The sequence below is a fragment of the Trichosurus vulpecula genome, chromosome 5 (assembly GCF_011100635.1).
Source record: "Trichosurus vulpecula isolate mTriVul1 chromosome 5, mTriVul1.pri, whole genome shotgun sequence".
Classification (NCBI taxonomy): Eukaryota; Metazoa; Chordata; class Mammalia; order Diprotodontia; family Phalangeridae; genus Trichosurus; species Trichosurus vulpecula.
The window spans coordinates 60459604-60474646 of NC_050577.1; the positions used below are offsets into that span (position 1 = coordinate 60459604).

The following is a 15043-nucleotide window of genomic DNA, read 5'->3' on the forward strand; positions in this document are numbered from 1 at the left end:
TGGAAACATTTTTAAAGCACCAACAACCTCTTATTCTACATTCCTACATATGGCAAGCCAGGCCAAGACTATAAATGGAATAAGACATCTCTTCTCACTTCAGCAAGTATATGTTCACATTACCAAAGGCATCAACAGGTGCTTATAAGCCTAGTTTCAACTCCATTCAAGAAAACTTCCTCCCCTCCTGCAATTAATCCAACAACAATAATATTAGCTAGCATTTATATAGTGTCTATTCTGTTCTAGGCATTATGCTTTAGAAATATTATCTCATTCTGTCCTCACAGCAACCCTGGGAGGTAGGTGCTATCATTAGCCTCATTTTACAGTTGAGGAAACAGAGATTAAGTGACTTGTCCAAGATCATATGCTAGTAAGTATCTGAGGCCAGATTTTAATTAAGATTTTCCTAAGTCCAGGCCCAGCACTCTATCCACAGCAATACCCAGATGCCTCTATTCCGAATGAGATTAAGGAGATTGGATCCAGCTTGATACATATTTATGCATGAGATAAGAGGCTGGCTATAAAGCTGCATAATGACCTCACTTGCCATCACATCATGTGGTGCTTTAGTTATGTCTAAAGCCCATGGAAAATGAGATAAGAGAGAACATGAATGAAAAAAGGCATATTATATTTGTAACAAATTATGAGCCGGACTCAACAGAGGTGTGTGGAAATTTACCAAAGATCTAACTCTAGCAAAACTCTTTAGAAATCGCTGGAGACCATTTAGAATAATCGAGGCTGGAATTCAAGTCCTGAAATAGTTCGAGGGTGTTTCGGGAATAACGCATCTGCAGGAATACCTGCAGATGCAATATTATTAAAAGACCAAAATTAGGCCCAAACCAAAACAATTAGTTTTAGAGGCTTATAGAGCTTGGTTAACTAGCCATAAATTTCACAGAATAGTTCTTAACAGAGCACCCCTGATGATTTAAAAGACAATCTACCCCAGAGGCAGAAAATGTCAAGATCTTCCAATGTTAGAGAATCACATCTTGGCTTGACATCACTTGTTAATCTTGAAAGGGTAATTTTTCCATTTGAATACTAAGCCAGAGTTTATCTGAAGAGCCCAGAGAAAAAGATACAGGACTTTACTGTTTATTCTATGTCATTGAGATCCAGGATAAAAGAGGTAATGTCCCATTTGGTGTAGTTTTTCTTGGATTATAAACTAAATATCATTTAGAATAATCATTCTGGTGCTTCATTATGCTAATCAAAATAACAGACATAATACTTCATATACATACACATACACACATCATGTCAATGCTGAAACTTGTCAGTGAAAGAGGGCTTAAAATAGTCTAACAATAGGTAGATGTATACATTTTTAATATACATTAGAGGCAACATAACATAGTAGAATAAGTATTGGGCTTGTAGTGAAGGTAACCTGGTTTCAAACCTCATTTCTGATATTTAATAGCTATGTAACCTTACAGGTACCATAAAGAGGTAACCTCTATGGTCCTCTGGCAGCCACTGGGTCTTGGGTTTTGATCTGTAGGTTGTAGATATGTGTTAATGAGGGGTTAACAAGTGCTTAATATTTTTTTTCATTCATTACATTCATGCATTCCCTATGCTAATGAAATCAAGATCCTTCACCTATATTTTAAGCATTTTAGAAAAAAAAGTGACCTTAAGTGTTTTTGTCTTTTTCCCTGTAGTGACTTATTTTACTTAACCTTAGCCTCACACTCCAGCTCTCACTCCTCATAAACTGGATGGAACCCAATGACAAACTAGTGCTACATCAAAGAGACAGCAGGCCTTTGACTACCCTTGTCCCATTCCTACCAGGCATCCAACTTAAGTCTGCTTCAGGAAACATTAGTTCATTTGACAAATGATTTATCCTTCTGTTATTCCAATTATTTGTATGTGACGGTTCATTTCCGGAATAGTTTTATTCTTCTCTTATACTGTACTTCCTAGTCTCCCTTCTTAATGCCTGAGCACCTCCATAATTCTTATCCTAGAAGGTCATAGAAAGACTAGTAATCTCTAAACTCAATCTTATAGCAGATTTATCAGAACAGTTTGAAACTGGACACACCAAGGTAGTATCTATAAGCTATCTGGGCTCTAAAGCATGTGTACTGAGGGATATAGTTTAGGAAGGTAGGACAAAGAAATCATTAAAGAGCTTTAAGAATATTACCAGCACCACTAATAATAACAACAATGATCATAATCATAATAATTACTAGGAATAGAGATTGGACCTTGCAATTTCATTGACACAGAAAATTCCTCCAATGCAAGTAGTCATCTTCTCTGTAAATAAGGAATTAAAGAGTTACTAGATTACATGGAGGTTAAGTGAGTGGCCCAGGCTTCCATAACCAGTATGTGTCAGAGGTGAGACCTAAGTCCTTTGAGATTGGCTCTCTTATTTGATAAAGCGGCATTTTTCACTTTTCTATTCAAAGCTAAACATATGAAAGAAGATTCAGAAATAGTTGGAAATTTTTAACTTTGTCATCTGTTGTAAAATGCCATGTGGTTACTACAGTTGCATCTTTTTTCCCTTCTTTTCAAAAGGAAATGACATGGGACTTGATTGGACAGGGAAGGGCATGTTTGTCTGGACATAAATTCTCAATGTGGTAACTCCCTCCCCAGAAAGGGAACATGGAAACATTGCTATAATTTAGAGTCTTCAAGTAATGCCTGGGCCAATCATAGTTTATGTGACTATCCTATTGTCTCACAGCTATGACTGATCTGAGGAAGGATTTGAACCCTCATCCTCCTCACTCCAAAACTCTATCTATTATGCAATACTGCCTCTCAACAGAGAGCAAAATTATTTATTGCTTTTTCTCTTGGGTGGAAAGCCATGAGAAGCATGCCTAGAAAATGTCAATTTCATAATAAAGAGAAGGAAATTTTTCTTGTAAAATTTAAGCCATAAAATTATGCAACAAATAAATGTTTAGGCCTTTAATTCATTCTTTCAGTGGAATCTTGCTTTTCCAACAATACAACCAAAGAGTTATATTGCTACTGAAATTCCTCCTTACACTGCAAAAAAGTCAATGTGGCTAAAATTCTGTTCTGAAAGATAAAAATCTCATCATAAATTTCATTACAGTATTATTAAAATGATATTTCTTATGTACTACGAGATATCAGAATGAAACATTGCCTTAGGTTCAAAGGGAGCAAGGCTACATTGCTTTCATACAGAGTGCCTGGACCTTTGAAATGCGAAGAAGCAGCATTTAAATGAAGTATGGGATAATTTTTCGACCAATCTGTTTAGTAAACAACCTGAAGGGATTTATCTGGTTCATGTTTGCTTTTTTAAAAAAAAAGGATAATTGATTCTGCAGAAAACTTACTGAACTAATATTCTGCTGATTTTTCTTGACTCGTTCAATCTCTGGGGTCTCTTTTACAGCTGTGCCAGCTCCTACTCCTTTCTTATAAAACACCTTTATTACAAGAGAAGAAAAAATAACTATCAGTCTATTAAGATTTCAAGTCCTTATACCAATTTTCCTTCTAAAAAAAGGTAATCTTCCATATTTTACAATAGTGTAAATAGAGTTCCAACTTAAGATCTCAACATCATTTTATTTTCATAAATCAATTAAGTTTTCTAATATGTTTGTAAAAGTTCGGTTTAATTTCCATATCCTTCCCTTCCAGCCTTCTGGCCAAATCCGCAGATAAACTCTCATGTCAGTCTCACACTTTTGTAATATTAAAACATGACTCAGATTATAACTATTTGCAACTCATACTCTCTAATGAGAAAAAAGTCAGATCAGGTCCTCTGTTCACAAAGACCAGGCATGTTTATAAGGATACTTGGAGGAAATCAAAACCTATACCATAAAAACCTCACCAAATCATTAACTACTTTTCTGAAATAGCATGAAATTCAAAACAATTCTCATTCCCCAGCCAAATAGCTGCTTTAGTAGTCTTCAAATGAAATTTGACATAAATCAAACCTAGTTAATCCAAAGTTTATTTTTCCTAACTTTTCTCTTACTCCTGAATCCTTTCTTCCCATCACCCCCTCCTTCAATCCTCCATAGAAATATGGAACATTGCAGTGAAGGCATATGTGGACAGTAAAATGCTTCTCCTTTGAGCCATGTTTGAGATTTCAGAGCCTACTGGCAGTAAAGGGTGAAAGACATCTCAATTACAGTAGAAGCTGCCTCAGAGTTGTGGCATTCAAAAGGACTGTGTGGGTAACTGAACCCTGCTATTTTCTCCTCTGTAAAGGTAGCATTCAACCAGTGTGTTCCTGAGAACACACATATGAGTGCACCAGGATCAGTGTTGGGAATTTGCCAATTGATTGCAAAGTAGAAAATACTTCAGAAGTCCTTCGAATTAACACTCTTGATGACAATGAGTATGTGCTTAACTGAATAACCTTAAAATCAACAAAATGCTAAGATCTGAAAGGTACTTCAGAGGTCTAGTTCAATGCCTTCACTTCACCAATGAGGAAATGGAGGCTTAGAGAAACTAAGTGATTACTTCATTTCTGCTACCACAAGGAATAGCTGTTGTTTTAAAGTATGTGTGCTTTTTTTTCCTACTTAACAACCACTTTATTTTGAGGTGTATTATATACAACCAAGTGCATACAATGAAATAATGTGGATATCCCCTTGAAATTTATTACAACTAAAAATTAGAAAATGAGATGTTGATAATCTCATAAACTATTTAATTTTGTATTGTTGACTGACATTTTTAGATAGAATATAGAATTCAGTGGGGGGGGGAGAAGAAAGAGAAACAGGAGGGAAAGTATGTTTTCCATAGATGAAGACAATACAGTGAAAGAGGGACATGTTCTACATAGGGAAAGCATTTAAACAATTTTAAAAGCATACTATACATGTATCACTATTGTGATACTAACAACTAATGTTGTCCCACCTTAATGCTGTTTTATAGCAATATTATCAGCGCTTTATGACCAACCCCATTGTACCACCTTGAAACCTTGTCATAATGGCTGTGGGCAGTACAGAACCTGACCATAATCCAGTGAGCACTTAAGGCCCAGAGGCATAATAGTTGCCATATAGTTTGGAGACATGCACAAATTTCACATTTATATAGTTCCTGGTACCCCCTTGTAACCTTGTTTCACCCAATGTTTGTTTGCAAAATTATTTTATTGTATTGGGGGAATTCCTATAGCACAAGGGTTTTTAATATATATATATATATATATATATATATATATATATTTGTGTGTGTCATGGACTTCTGTGATATTGCAGGGAGGTTTATGGACCTCTCTCAGAATATTTGTAAATACCTGAAGGAAATGCTTCATTTCAGTTGGAGGTTAAATTTTCTTTCTCATACAAGACCCCCTGAAATCTGTCCATGGGGATCATCTATGTACCGAAGGTTAAGAACACCTCCTATGGCAAGTAGGATTTTGCCAGAAAAATTTAATAAATTAATGAATAACAAAAGATCAAAAGGCAAACATGTACCTTCCTTGTCAAACGTAACATGGAATGCTCACTACTCACCATGCTGACGTTTTTCTGGGCTGTCTTGACTCTCTGTATTTCAGGAGTATCTGCCACTGTTGAATAGCTAGTCAGCATCTTTTCTGCTTCATCTTTGTATTTTTTCTTTTGTTAAAAAGGTGGAAACATTTAAAATTAATATGATATTGACTTTCCCCAACTCTACTTTGACATGTGGCCATTATATCCCAAAGTAGCTCTTGTCATGAAATAAAATAAGTTAAAAGTCTTCATATTTAGTCTCATCCTTACTCTCCAAAAAGTCTCACTGGTTACCTAGCTGAGGACAAACATCTTTGGTGGGGTGGGGTATGTACAGGCACTCCCTTAGTTTATATCTAACCTTTCTAGATTAATTTCATCCTTTATCCTGAAACCTCAAATCATAGGCAGTGAGGTCTCTCAGACCTAGCCATCACCCTAGATAATTTAAGGACATGAGACTGGAAAATGACATGGCCTTAAACTCCAATATCCTCTTCCTTAAGGTTTTAAGAGAAGATGGGAAAGACAGTTGTTTAAAGGCAAAATACTTTGTGCATCCCAGGAATTACACTATGTCCCGTCATTCTTTGATCCATTTTAAGGAGAGAGCTTTCAGGTATCGAGGATAAAAGAAAGAACCTGATGACAGTGTCAGATGCTACAGAGAGCAATCCAAAGGAGTCAAAGAAACAAGACAAACAAGTTTTAGTGAGAATCAGACCAATGGGAATAAATAAAACTATGAATGAAAGTCTGATGTGTTTATCATTAAAATTATTTCAGCTATGTAGAGAGCCCTGCACTTATGTAACCTGCTTAAGGGCAGGGTTCCATTGTGGATTATAACTGAATAAATTTCCTTAAGAATCAATACTGTAGTAAAAATTGGAAATCTGGCACAACACAGCATTATCTTGAGGTGGTAACCTTTCTCTGAAAATTCAAAATGTACAGTCTCCAATGACTTCAGCTTTGCAAATGTCAGTAGAGTCAACTATTGCTTTTTCACATGCCAAAATGTCGCATTGAGGGTTATTCATAAGCCTTGGGGACCCCCCAGTCTCATTCCTGTGTCTACCTGAAGCGTAAAGAATTGATAGTCTCTCTAGACACAGCTTCCTTCAGTTTCAGAAACTAAAACTGAACTTCTACTGACAATTAGTTTAGTAATATTCTGTCTATGAGAAAGTGGTAATTAAGCTAATTAAAAAGTCACCTCTCCTGGCTAGTAGAAAGGAACACTATTTCTATCCCCTCTACTCCTCAACTAGATTGTATAACCATAGTAACTTTACTTGCTACAGATATAGCCACAAACCAGCTGGGTTATTATGATATTTATCCATAATCATGTCCCCTTCATTAAAAATTAAACAAAGACATTGATGATAGCAACAGATATTAAAGATACAAGGTAAATGTAACTTTAAAAAAGTACAGAAAGAAACACAGCAAAGGAATCAAATAAAACCATGGGAGCTCCAGCATCCAGCATTAATCCAGTTTCTGCTATTCATATCGTCCTACAATGACTCAAAATGAAGTAGATGGTAGAGTGTGGTAGTGCAAAAGAATGTTAGCTTTGGAGTAAAAGGATTCAGGCTCAAATCTCACTCCCCTCCTTACTCTCTGTGGGATTCTGGGTAAATTATCAAACTGTTCTGGGCCCCAGTTTCTAATCAATAAAATGAAAGAGTTGGACTGCATGCCCTCTAAGGTCCCTTCCAGTCTTTGGCCCTATTACCTATTCATGGAAAGCCAGCATATTAATGCAAGCAGTTGCAAGTAACTTTTATGGAATTTTGCCCAATTACGGAATAATCATTGTCCATAAAGTGGAATTCCTGGTTGGAGGTAGGGGAGGTGCTTGGGGGGAGCACACAAAGACAGATGACTCATTAGAACAAGTAACATTCAACAATTTCATTCTTGGCCAACCTGGCTATAGATTTCAGATGCTCTCTTGGCTCGCAGCATATCAGGGATGTCCATGCTCACTTGCATTCCTTTCCCTTTAATTTCATTTTCCAGGTCTCTCTTGTATTCTTTCTAAGAGGTCAGAAGGGAGTTTGAAGATCTTGTTTTAGTATCCTTTGGAAGACTGTCATAATGTATGCATTTGTTTTTTGCTCATACCCATTTAACCAACTTAACCCACAGGAATAGATTCAATGCTGAGATTTCCTATTTTACTGCAAAGTACACATAGCTTTATTCAACTTAAAAATGTTTCTTTTTTTCTCTTCTACTTACCTGGCTTGCCATTTCAGATGCTTTCTTAGCTCTTTGGATATCAAGAGTATCTGTGCCCACTTGCATCCCCTTGCCTTTAATTTCTGTCTCCAGATCTCTTTTATATTCTTTCTGTGAAAAACAAATGGCATAAAAAGTTTATATCTACAAAGCTTTTAATTTAAAAAAAGAAAGAAAACCAAGTTATTAGTATCTAAAATGAAAAGGGTGAATGCAGCACTAATGGAAGTGAAATTAAAACAATTATTAAAAGGTATTTTACCCAGTGATATGCCAGTAAAACTGATAATCTAAGTAAAATTGAAATTTACAAAAATAGAAGCTGCCCAGATTAACAGAAGAAATTGAATACTTAACTATGTCTTAGAAAAAGAAATTGAACAAGCCATCAATGAGCTTCCTAAGAAACAAATCACCAGGGCCATATGGATTCATAAGTGATTTCTACCAAACATTTAAGGAACAATTAATCACAATACTATATAAACTCTTTGAAAAAATAAGGAGTCCTACAAAACTCCTCTTATGACACAAATATGGTTTTGATACCTAAATTAAAAAAGAGCAAAAAGAAGGAAAGAAAACTATAACTCAATTTTCTTAATGAATACTCATGCAAAAATTTAAATGAAATACTAGCAAGGAGATTATAGACACATCACAAATGTTATACACTATTACCAGGTGGAATTTATATTAGGAATGTAGGGCTGGTTCAGTATTAGGTTCAATATCAGCATAATTGACCATATCAATAACAACAAAAAAACTATGATTATCTTAAAAGATGCAGAAAAAGCTTCCTGTTAAAAAAAACACTAGAGAGCATAGGAATAAAGGGAGCTTTCCTTAAAATAAAAAGTAGCATCTATCTAAAACCATCAGTAGCCATTATCTATAATGGAGATAAGCCTTCCCAATAAGGTCAGCAGTCAAACAAGGATGCCCATTATCACCACTATTTAATATTGTGCTAGAAATGTTAGCTATAACAATAATAGAGGAAAAGAAATTGAAGGAATAAGAATAGGCAATGAGGAAACAAAACTATCACTCTTTGTGGTGATATGATGATATACTTTAAGAATCTTAAAGAATCAATTAAAAAACTAGTTGAAATAATTAACAACTTTAGCAAAGTTGCAGTATATAAAATAAACCCACATAAATCATCAGCATTTCTATATATTTACCAACAAAGTCCAGCAGCAAGAGATAGAGAAATTCCTTTTAAAATAACATTAGATAATATAAAATATTTGAAAGTCTACCTGCTAAGACAAATCCAGGAATTATATTAACACAATTACAAAACACTTTTCACACAAATAAAATCGGATCTAAACAACTGGAAAAATAGTAATTGCTAATGGGTAGGCCCAGCCAACATAATAAAAATGACAATTCTACCTAAATTACTTATTCAATGCCATACCAATCAAACTACCAACAGACTATTTTATAGAGCTAGAAAAAGTCATAACAAAATTCATCTAGAAAACAAAAGGTCAAGAATATCAAGGAATTAATGAAAATAAGGGTAGCCTAGCCATACCAGATTTCAAACTGTATTTATAAAGTAGTAATCATCAAAACCGTCTGGTACTGGCTAAGAATTGAGTAGTGGATCAGTGGAACAGATAAGGTACACAAGATACAGTAGTAGTAATTTAGTGTTTTAAACCCAAAGACTCAAGTTTTTTGAGACAAGAACACACTATTTGACAGAAACAATTGGGAAAACTGGAGAACAGTTCGGCAGAAACTATTCATGTAAAAAATCTTACACCATATATCAAAATAAGGTCAAAATTGAAAAATTATTTAGATATAAAGGGTAATATCTTCAGTAAATTAGGGCACAATGGTAAATGTCCCTGTCAGTTCTATGGGTAAGAGAAGCGTTTATGACCAAACAAAAGATACAGAGGATCACAAGAAGTAGAATGGATAATTTTAATTACATGAAATTAAAAATCTTTTTGCATAAACAAAACTAATGCAGTCAGAATTAGATGGAAAACAGGAAACGGGGGGGAAGTGCAACAAATTTCTTTAATAAAGTCTTCATTTCTCATATAAATAGGGAACTGAGCCAAATTTGTAAAAATACAAGCTATTCCTCTGTTGACAAATGGTAAAACGATATGAAAAGGCAGTTTTTGGAAGATGAAATCAAAGCCCATAATAGTCACATGAAAAAATGTTTTAAATTAAATCAATACTGTTGAGAGAAATGCAAATTAAAATAACTCTTACATACTACCTCATACCTAACAGATTGGCTAACATGACAGAAAAGGAAAATGACAAAAGCTGGAGGGGATGTGGAAAAATTGGGACACTAATGCACACTGGTGGAGTTGTGAAACTAGTCCAACCATTCTGGAGAACAATTTGGAACTATACCAAAATGACTATAAAACTGTAAAAAGCCTTTCACCCATCAATACCACTCCTGGTTCTGCATCCCAAAGAGACCAAAGAAATGGGAAAAGCACCTATTTGTGCAAAAAACATTTATAGCAGCTCTTTTGTGGTAGAAAATAATTGGAAGTCAAGGGGGTGCCCATCAATTGGGGAATGGCTGAACAAGTTGTGATATATGATTGTGATGGAATACTATTATCACATAAGAAGGGCCAAGGAGGATGGTTTCAGAGAAACCTAGGAATATTTGTATAAATTCATGCAAAGTAAAGTGAACAAAACCAGGAGAAAAATGTATACAATAATAGCAATATTGTAAGGATGATTAATTCTGACAGACAGGACAAGAATCTAAGATAATTCCCAAGGATCTATGATGAAAAATGCTATCTACCTCCAAAGAGAGAATTGATGAACTCTAAATTTAGATTGAAGCATACTTTTTTAAACTTCATTTTTATTGTTCTATTTATTTATGTTTCCTTTTGCAACATGGCTAATATGGAAATATATCTGGCATAACCCTACATGTATCATTGAAATCAAAGTGCTTGCCTTCTCAAGGAGGACAGAAGCTGGGAGGGAGGGAACAAATCTGAATTTTAAAATTTTTAAATGATTGTTAAAAAATAGACATAATTGGGAAATAAAGAAATAAATGACATAATTTAAAAAAAATAAATTCATGAAGAATTTTACCCGTTAAAACCTGGACAAGAATTGGTTGGTCCAAAAAAATGAACTCCAGAGCCATGATTATTCACAGATCATTCACAATACTAACCTGGCTTGAGATTTCAGAAGCTTTTTTGGCTCGCTGTATGTCAAGGGTATCTGTGCCAACTTGCATTCCTCTCCCTTTAATTTCAGTTTCCAGATCTTTCTTGTATTCCTTCTATGTGGGAATAATATTTTAAACACTCGGATTACATTTATATAATGCATATCTCAAGAATAGAAACCATTTTAGAAACTTAGAAAAATATTTTTTAAACCACACAGTTCATCTACGCCATGCATAATGACAGCAAATCTTCAAAACTCTTTGGAATACACTGCCATCATGCTGATGTCAGAATCCTAAGTGGAAAATTAGCTGCCAATGCCAGAACTTAATTTTTGTAAGTACAATGATGGCCACAGCCTTGATTCTCAACAAGTTTGGGGTGAGCCCTCCTTCATCCTTGCCAGTTGGTCCAAGGTACCCTCCTTGCACCAAATGCTAACATCTCAAGGGGCCCTGACCCCTACTCTAGACACTTGAAGTAAAGCCCTTCATAACTGGGCTCCAGTCTGCCTTCTCAGGCTTCCTCCCTATACCCTCAGTAGTTCAGGTTGAGACGGATCTACATTCACTTCCTCAAAGTCAACATTCCCTTTCTATAAGCTGTAATGTACAATTACAGCAATGCTCAGAATATACTCATACTTTACTTTTCCTGGCCACACATTACTCCAATGACATCCATTACACCACTTCTCCAGTGTAATTCCTCATTTTAATATGGGTTCACATCCACCATGATTCTCCCATTACCAACTAGGTGATTCCCAGTTTCAATACTTTGCAGACTTTAGTTTCATAATGTAAAACCATTCGATGTCACAAGAAGAGTTAAGAAGATGGGCTTTTATTTCAAAGGGAAGTTTGGGAGCATTTATAAAAATGCCTTACTCTTCTCTTCCTATTCAATTCTGGGTAATAGAACCCTTTAAATTCTTTTTCTACAGCATTATCAAGGGATAATCAAGGCATGAGATAAAGAGAAGAGTAAAATTGAGATTCAAGATCTAGAAGAAGCATGATGGTGTAGTGGTCATGACAAACATGGGCTGGGTATGGTCCAAATCATTTTAAAATGTAATTTTATTATACTTATTAACAAATGTAATGTTATTGCATTAGTATAATAATTATTACAATAAATAATATTAAACAAAATAAATATTAATACAATAGAACAGATAGTATTAATAGGTGATTTTCTAAGTCAACATGTGGCCCGCAGGGATCCCTATATGCAGCTTAGTTGTTCCTATTTCCATTTGAGTTTGACACCAACGATATGGTTAACTTGGAGTCAAGAGGACCTAGGTTCAAAGCCTGCCTTTGACACATATTAGCTTAACATAGTTAGCTCCTCTAGGACTATTACATCAGAAAAATGCAGTCTATATTTTGGTAGGATAGATATGGGTAGGGAAGTAGTGCTATAAATAAACATAGTATATGATAATATAATGTGTCATATACAAATAAATAATGGAAATAATCTAAATTATCTCCTACTCTAAAAAGTCAGTTCCTATGGCCCACATTTCAACAACAAGTTCAAACAAAGAAGTAAAAATGGAAACTTTTGCAAATTTGGTATACAAACCTCACTCGCCATCTCAGATGCTCTTTTTGCTCTCTGAATGTCAGGGATCTCTGAACTAAGTTCCATTCCTTTCCCCTTTATTTCATTTTCCAGGTCTTTTCTATATTCTTTCTGTAGGAAAAGAATGTTCAATTTCAAAACAGGAAATATCATTTTAAATGATGGAATACTTTAAACCTTTTTTATAGGGTGCACTGTAAGAAGAAAAAATGTGGTGGAATAATTCAGAATGACTAGTGTTAATGTTCCTTATTTCATTTCTGGACTGCATTTCCCAGTCTAATCAAGTCCAGAAGATTCTCCAATACTGTCAATCTTTATCCTTTCATCCCTTCTCCCAATTTTTTATGTCCCATACTCAGTGATAAAAAAATATGTCACCACTTTAAATGGTGCATGAGATCTTAGGAAGATATGCTTCTTATTAATTATTTGAACTGTTTCTTTGAAAACCCTCTATAAAATATGAATCACCTGAAGTGCATAGCTGAAAAAGAATGAAAAATTACAAATCAAAAGATATAATGCACCACAAGCTTAAAAAAATAAAGTATGGATTCGTTTTAGCCACTGAATGTATCTATCCTCTTTGAAAAACCTACCCTTCTCCTATACCTTGATTTATAGAGTGACGCTAAAATAATTAAAATATTTTCATTCTGAATGAAATTTATTTCTATAAACAGAAATGGACTTCAGTAGAGCTGGATATTTTTGCAAATTCAATTTTGAAAGAAAAAAATTTGCCCCCAATTCTACTTTAGTAACATCAATGTTGTAAAATACTGAATTCTCAAATGCAAGTCAAGACTTCCTTTAATGATTAGAATTTCTGTTCCAGTTGAGTAAATGATTCATTTTCTCCCTTAGTATCATCTTCAGTTCAATGTTGTGAGATATTAACTGGTATTCAACTTAGCTAATGTCCTGCCAGATATTACACTATTTAGTTTGTATTCACTTTGCAGTGAAAGAGCATGAGAAATCAATAATAAAAGCAGAGTTAATTTAGACCTAAGTGCCAACACTTTGAAAGAGCTTTCACTTCCATTTCACTAATTAAGATTTGCTTCATGAAAGAAAAGGAACTAGAAGCTTTGTAATTTAGCTAAAAGACCATTTTTGATGTCTTAACTTTATGAATTTTTTTATAAAGTTCTCATATAAAACAAATTAAAATTCTAAGGAATAGGTAGGACCTGAAATCATATGGCTAAAATCAGATTCACTTAATGCCTTTAGGGCATGGTTGCACCTTTGGTTATCCAAAGCTACACCCTAGAGTGTAAGCTCCAGTATGTCCTAAGAAGTTAGAAGGGGTTCAGGTAAAGGCCTAAAAAAAAATGACCATATATACTTCTATCATCCAAGGACCAGTTTAGCTCAGTTTAGAGAGGCTCATCACCAAAAGGCTAGCCAAGGAGTACTGCTATTGTCAAGTTAGCAACTCACGAGAAATCAGAAAGGAGTTATAATCAGCATTGGTAGAGGGCACACCCACAACACATCAAAGTCAGAATGTGAGATGGAGGAATCTGAGCAGATTTGAGACAGTTAGAAGCTGCTAGTAGATTGAGTGGGGCAAATTTCCAAGCCAAGAGAGTCCAAAAGGTCAAAGGGACAGATCTGCAGGCTGGGAGAGTGCCTGGCATGCAGAGCTGCACCAGACCACACCAAAGTGGAAGCAGCTGTGGAAACCAGCCACGGAAGGCAGCAGAGCAGCGCCTGTGGCCATGAGACATAAAAGGTTTGGAAACCAGCTTTCTTGAACTTCCGGGAGACATAATGGTGAGGTAAATGGCTCTCATCTCTCCCTCCCTCATTGACCCTGAAAATTCCTCAGGGAAAAATGCTGGAATAGAGGAGACAGAGGTGGGGCTTCAGTAGCCAAACAGTGGGAATTCTGAGTCCCAGAAGGGCGTAGACAGCAAAGGTCAACACCAGGAACCCAGGCGTGCCTTTGCACAGCCAGGGGAAGTGGCAGACATGAGCACAGACAATGGCTGAGACCACTGGTGCTGGAGAGCACCCCCAGGGGAAGAGGAGACTTCAGGCAGCCAGACGACCGCAAAGTCAGTAACTAGGCTCACAATTCAAAGAACAAGAAATCTGGGACAGAGCCCCCTGAATCCCAAAAGCAGAAACCCACTGTAAAGCCAGGAAAAAGCTAACCAACATGAAGAAGAACATCAAAAAACTGAGGACTACTGATTCTTTTTATGGAGACAGGGAAGATCAAAATACCAATTCAGAAGAGGACAACATTGACACTATACCCACATCTGATACTCAAAATGGAATGTGATCTGGTCTCAAGCCCAAAGAGCATTTCTAGAAGAGCTAAAGGAGGATTTTAAACACCAAATTAGGAAGATAAAAGAAAAAAATGGGGAAAAAATCATGGATGAGATCAAATCTTTGAGAAGTAAAATTGGCAAAATGGCG

General features: G+C 35.5%; 1 protein-coding gene across 2 annotated transcripts in view; it reads right to left on the minus strand.

Annotated features, from left to right (window-relative positions):
• The window catches only part of NEBL (nebulette), a 144005-nt gene that overhangs the window by 45516 nt on the left and 83446 nt on the right, over window positions 1–15043 (minus strand). For both annotated transcript variants that reach the window (XM_036761958.1, XM_036761956.1), the window contains 6 exons: window positions 12599–12709; window positions 11002–11112; window positions 7788–7898; window positions 7473–7583; window positions 5550–5654; window positions 3372–3464 (listed from right to left, as the gene is read on the minus strand). In XM_036761958.1, coding sequence (XP_036617853.1) covers window positions 3372–3464; window positions 5550–5654; window positions 7473–7583; window positions 7788–7898; window positions 11002–11112; window positions 12599–12709 — 642 coding nt within the window. The remainder of the gene's footprint in view (window positions 1–3371; window positions 3465–5549; window positions 5655–7472; window positions 7584–7787; window positions 7899–11001; window positions 11113–12598; window positions 12710–15043) is intronic.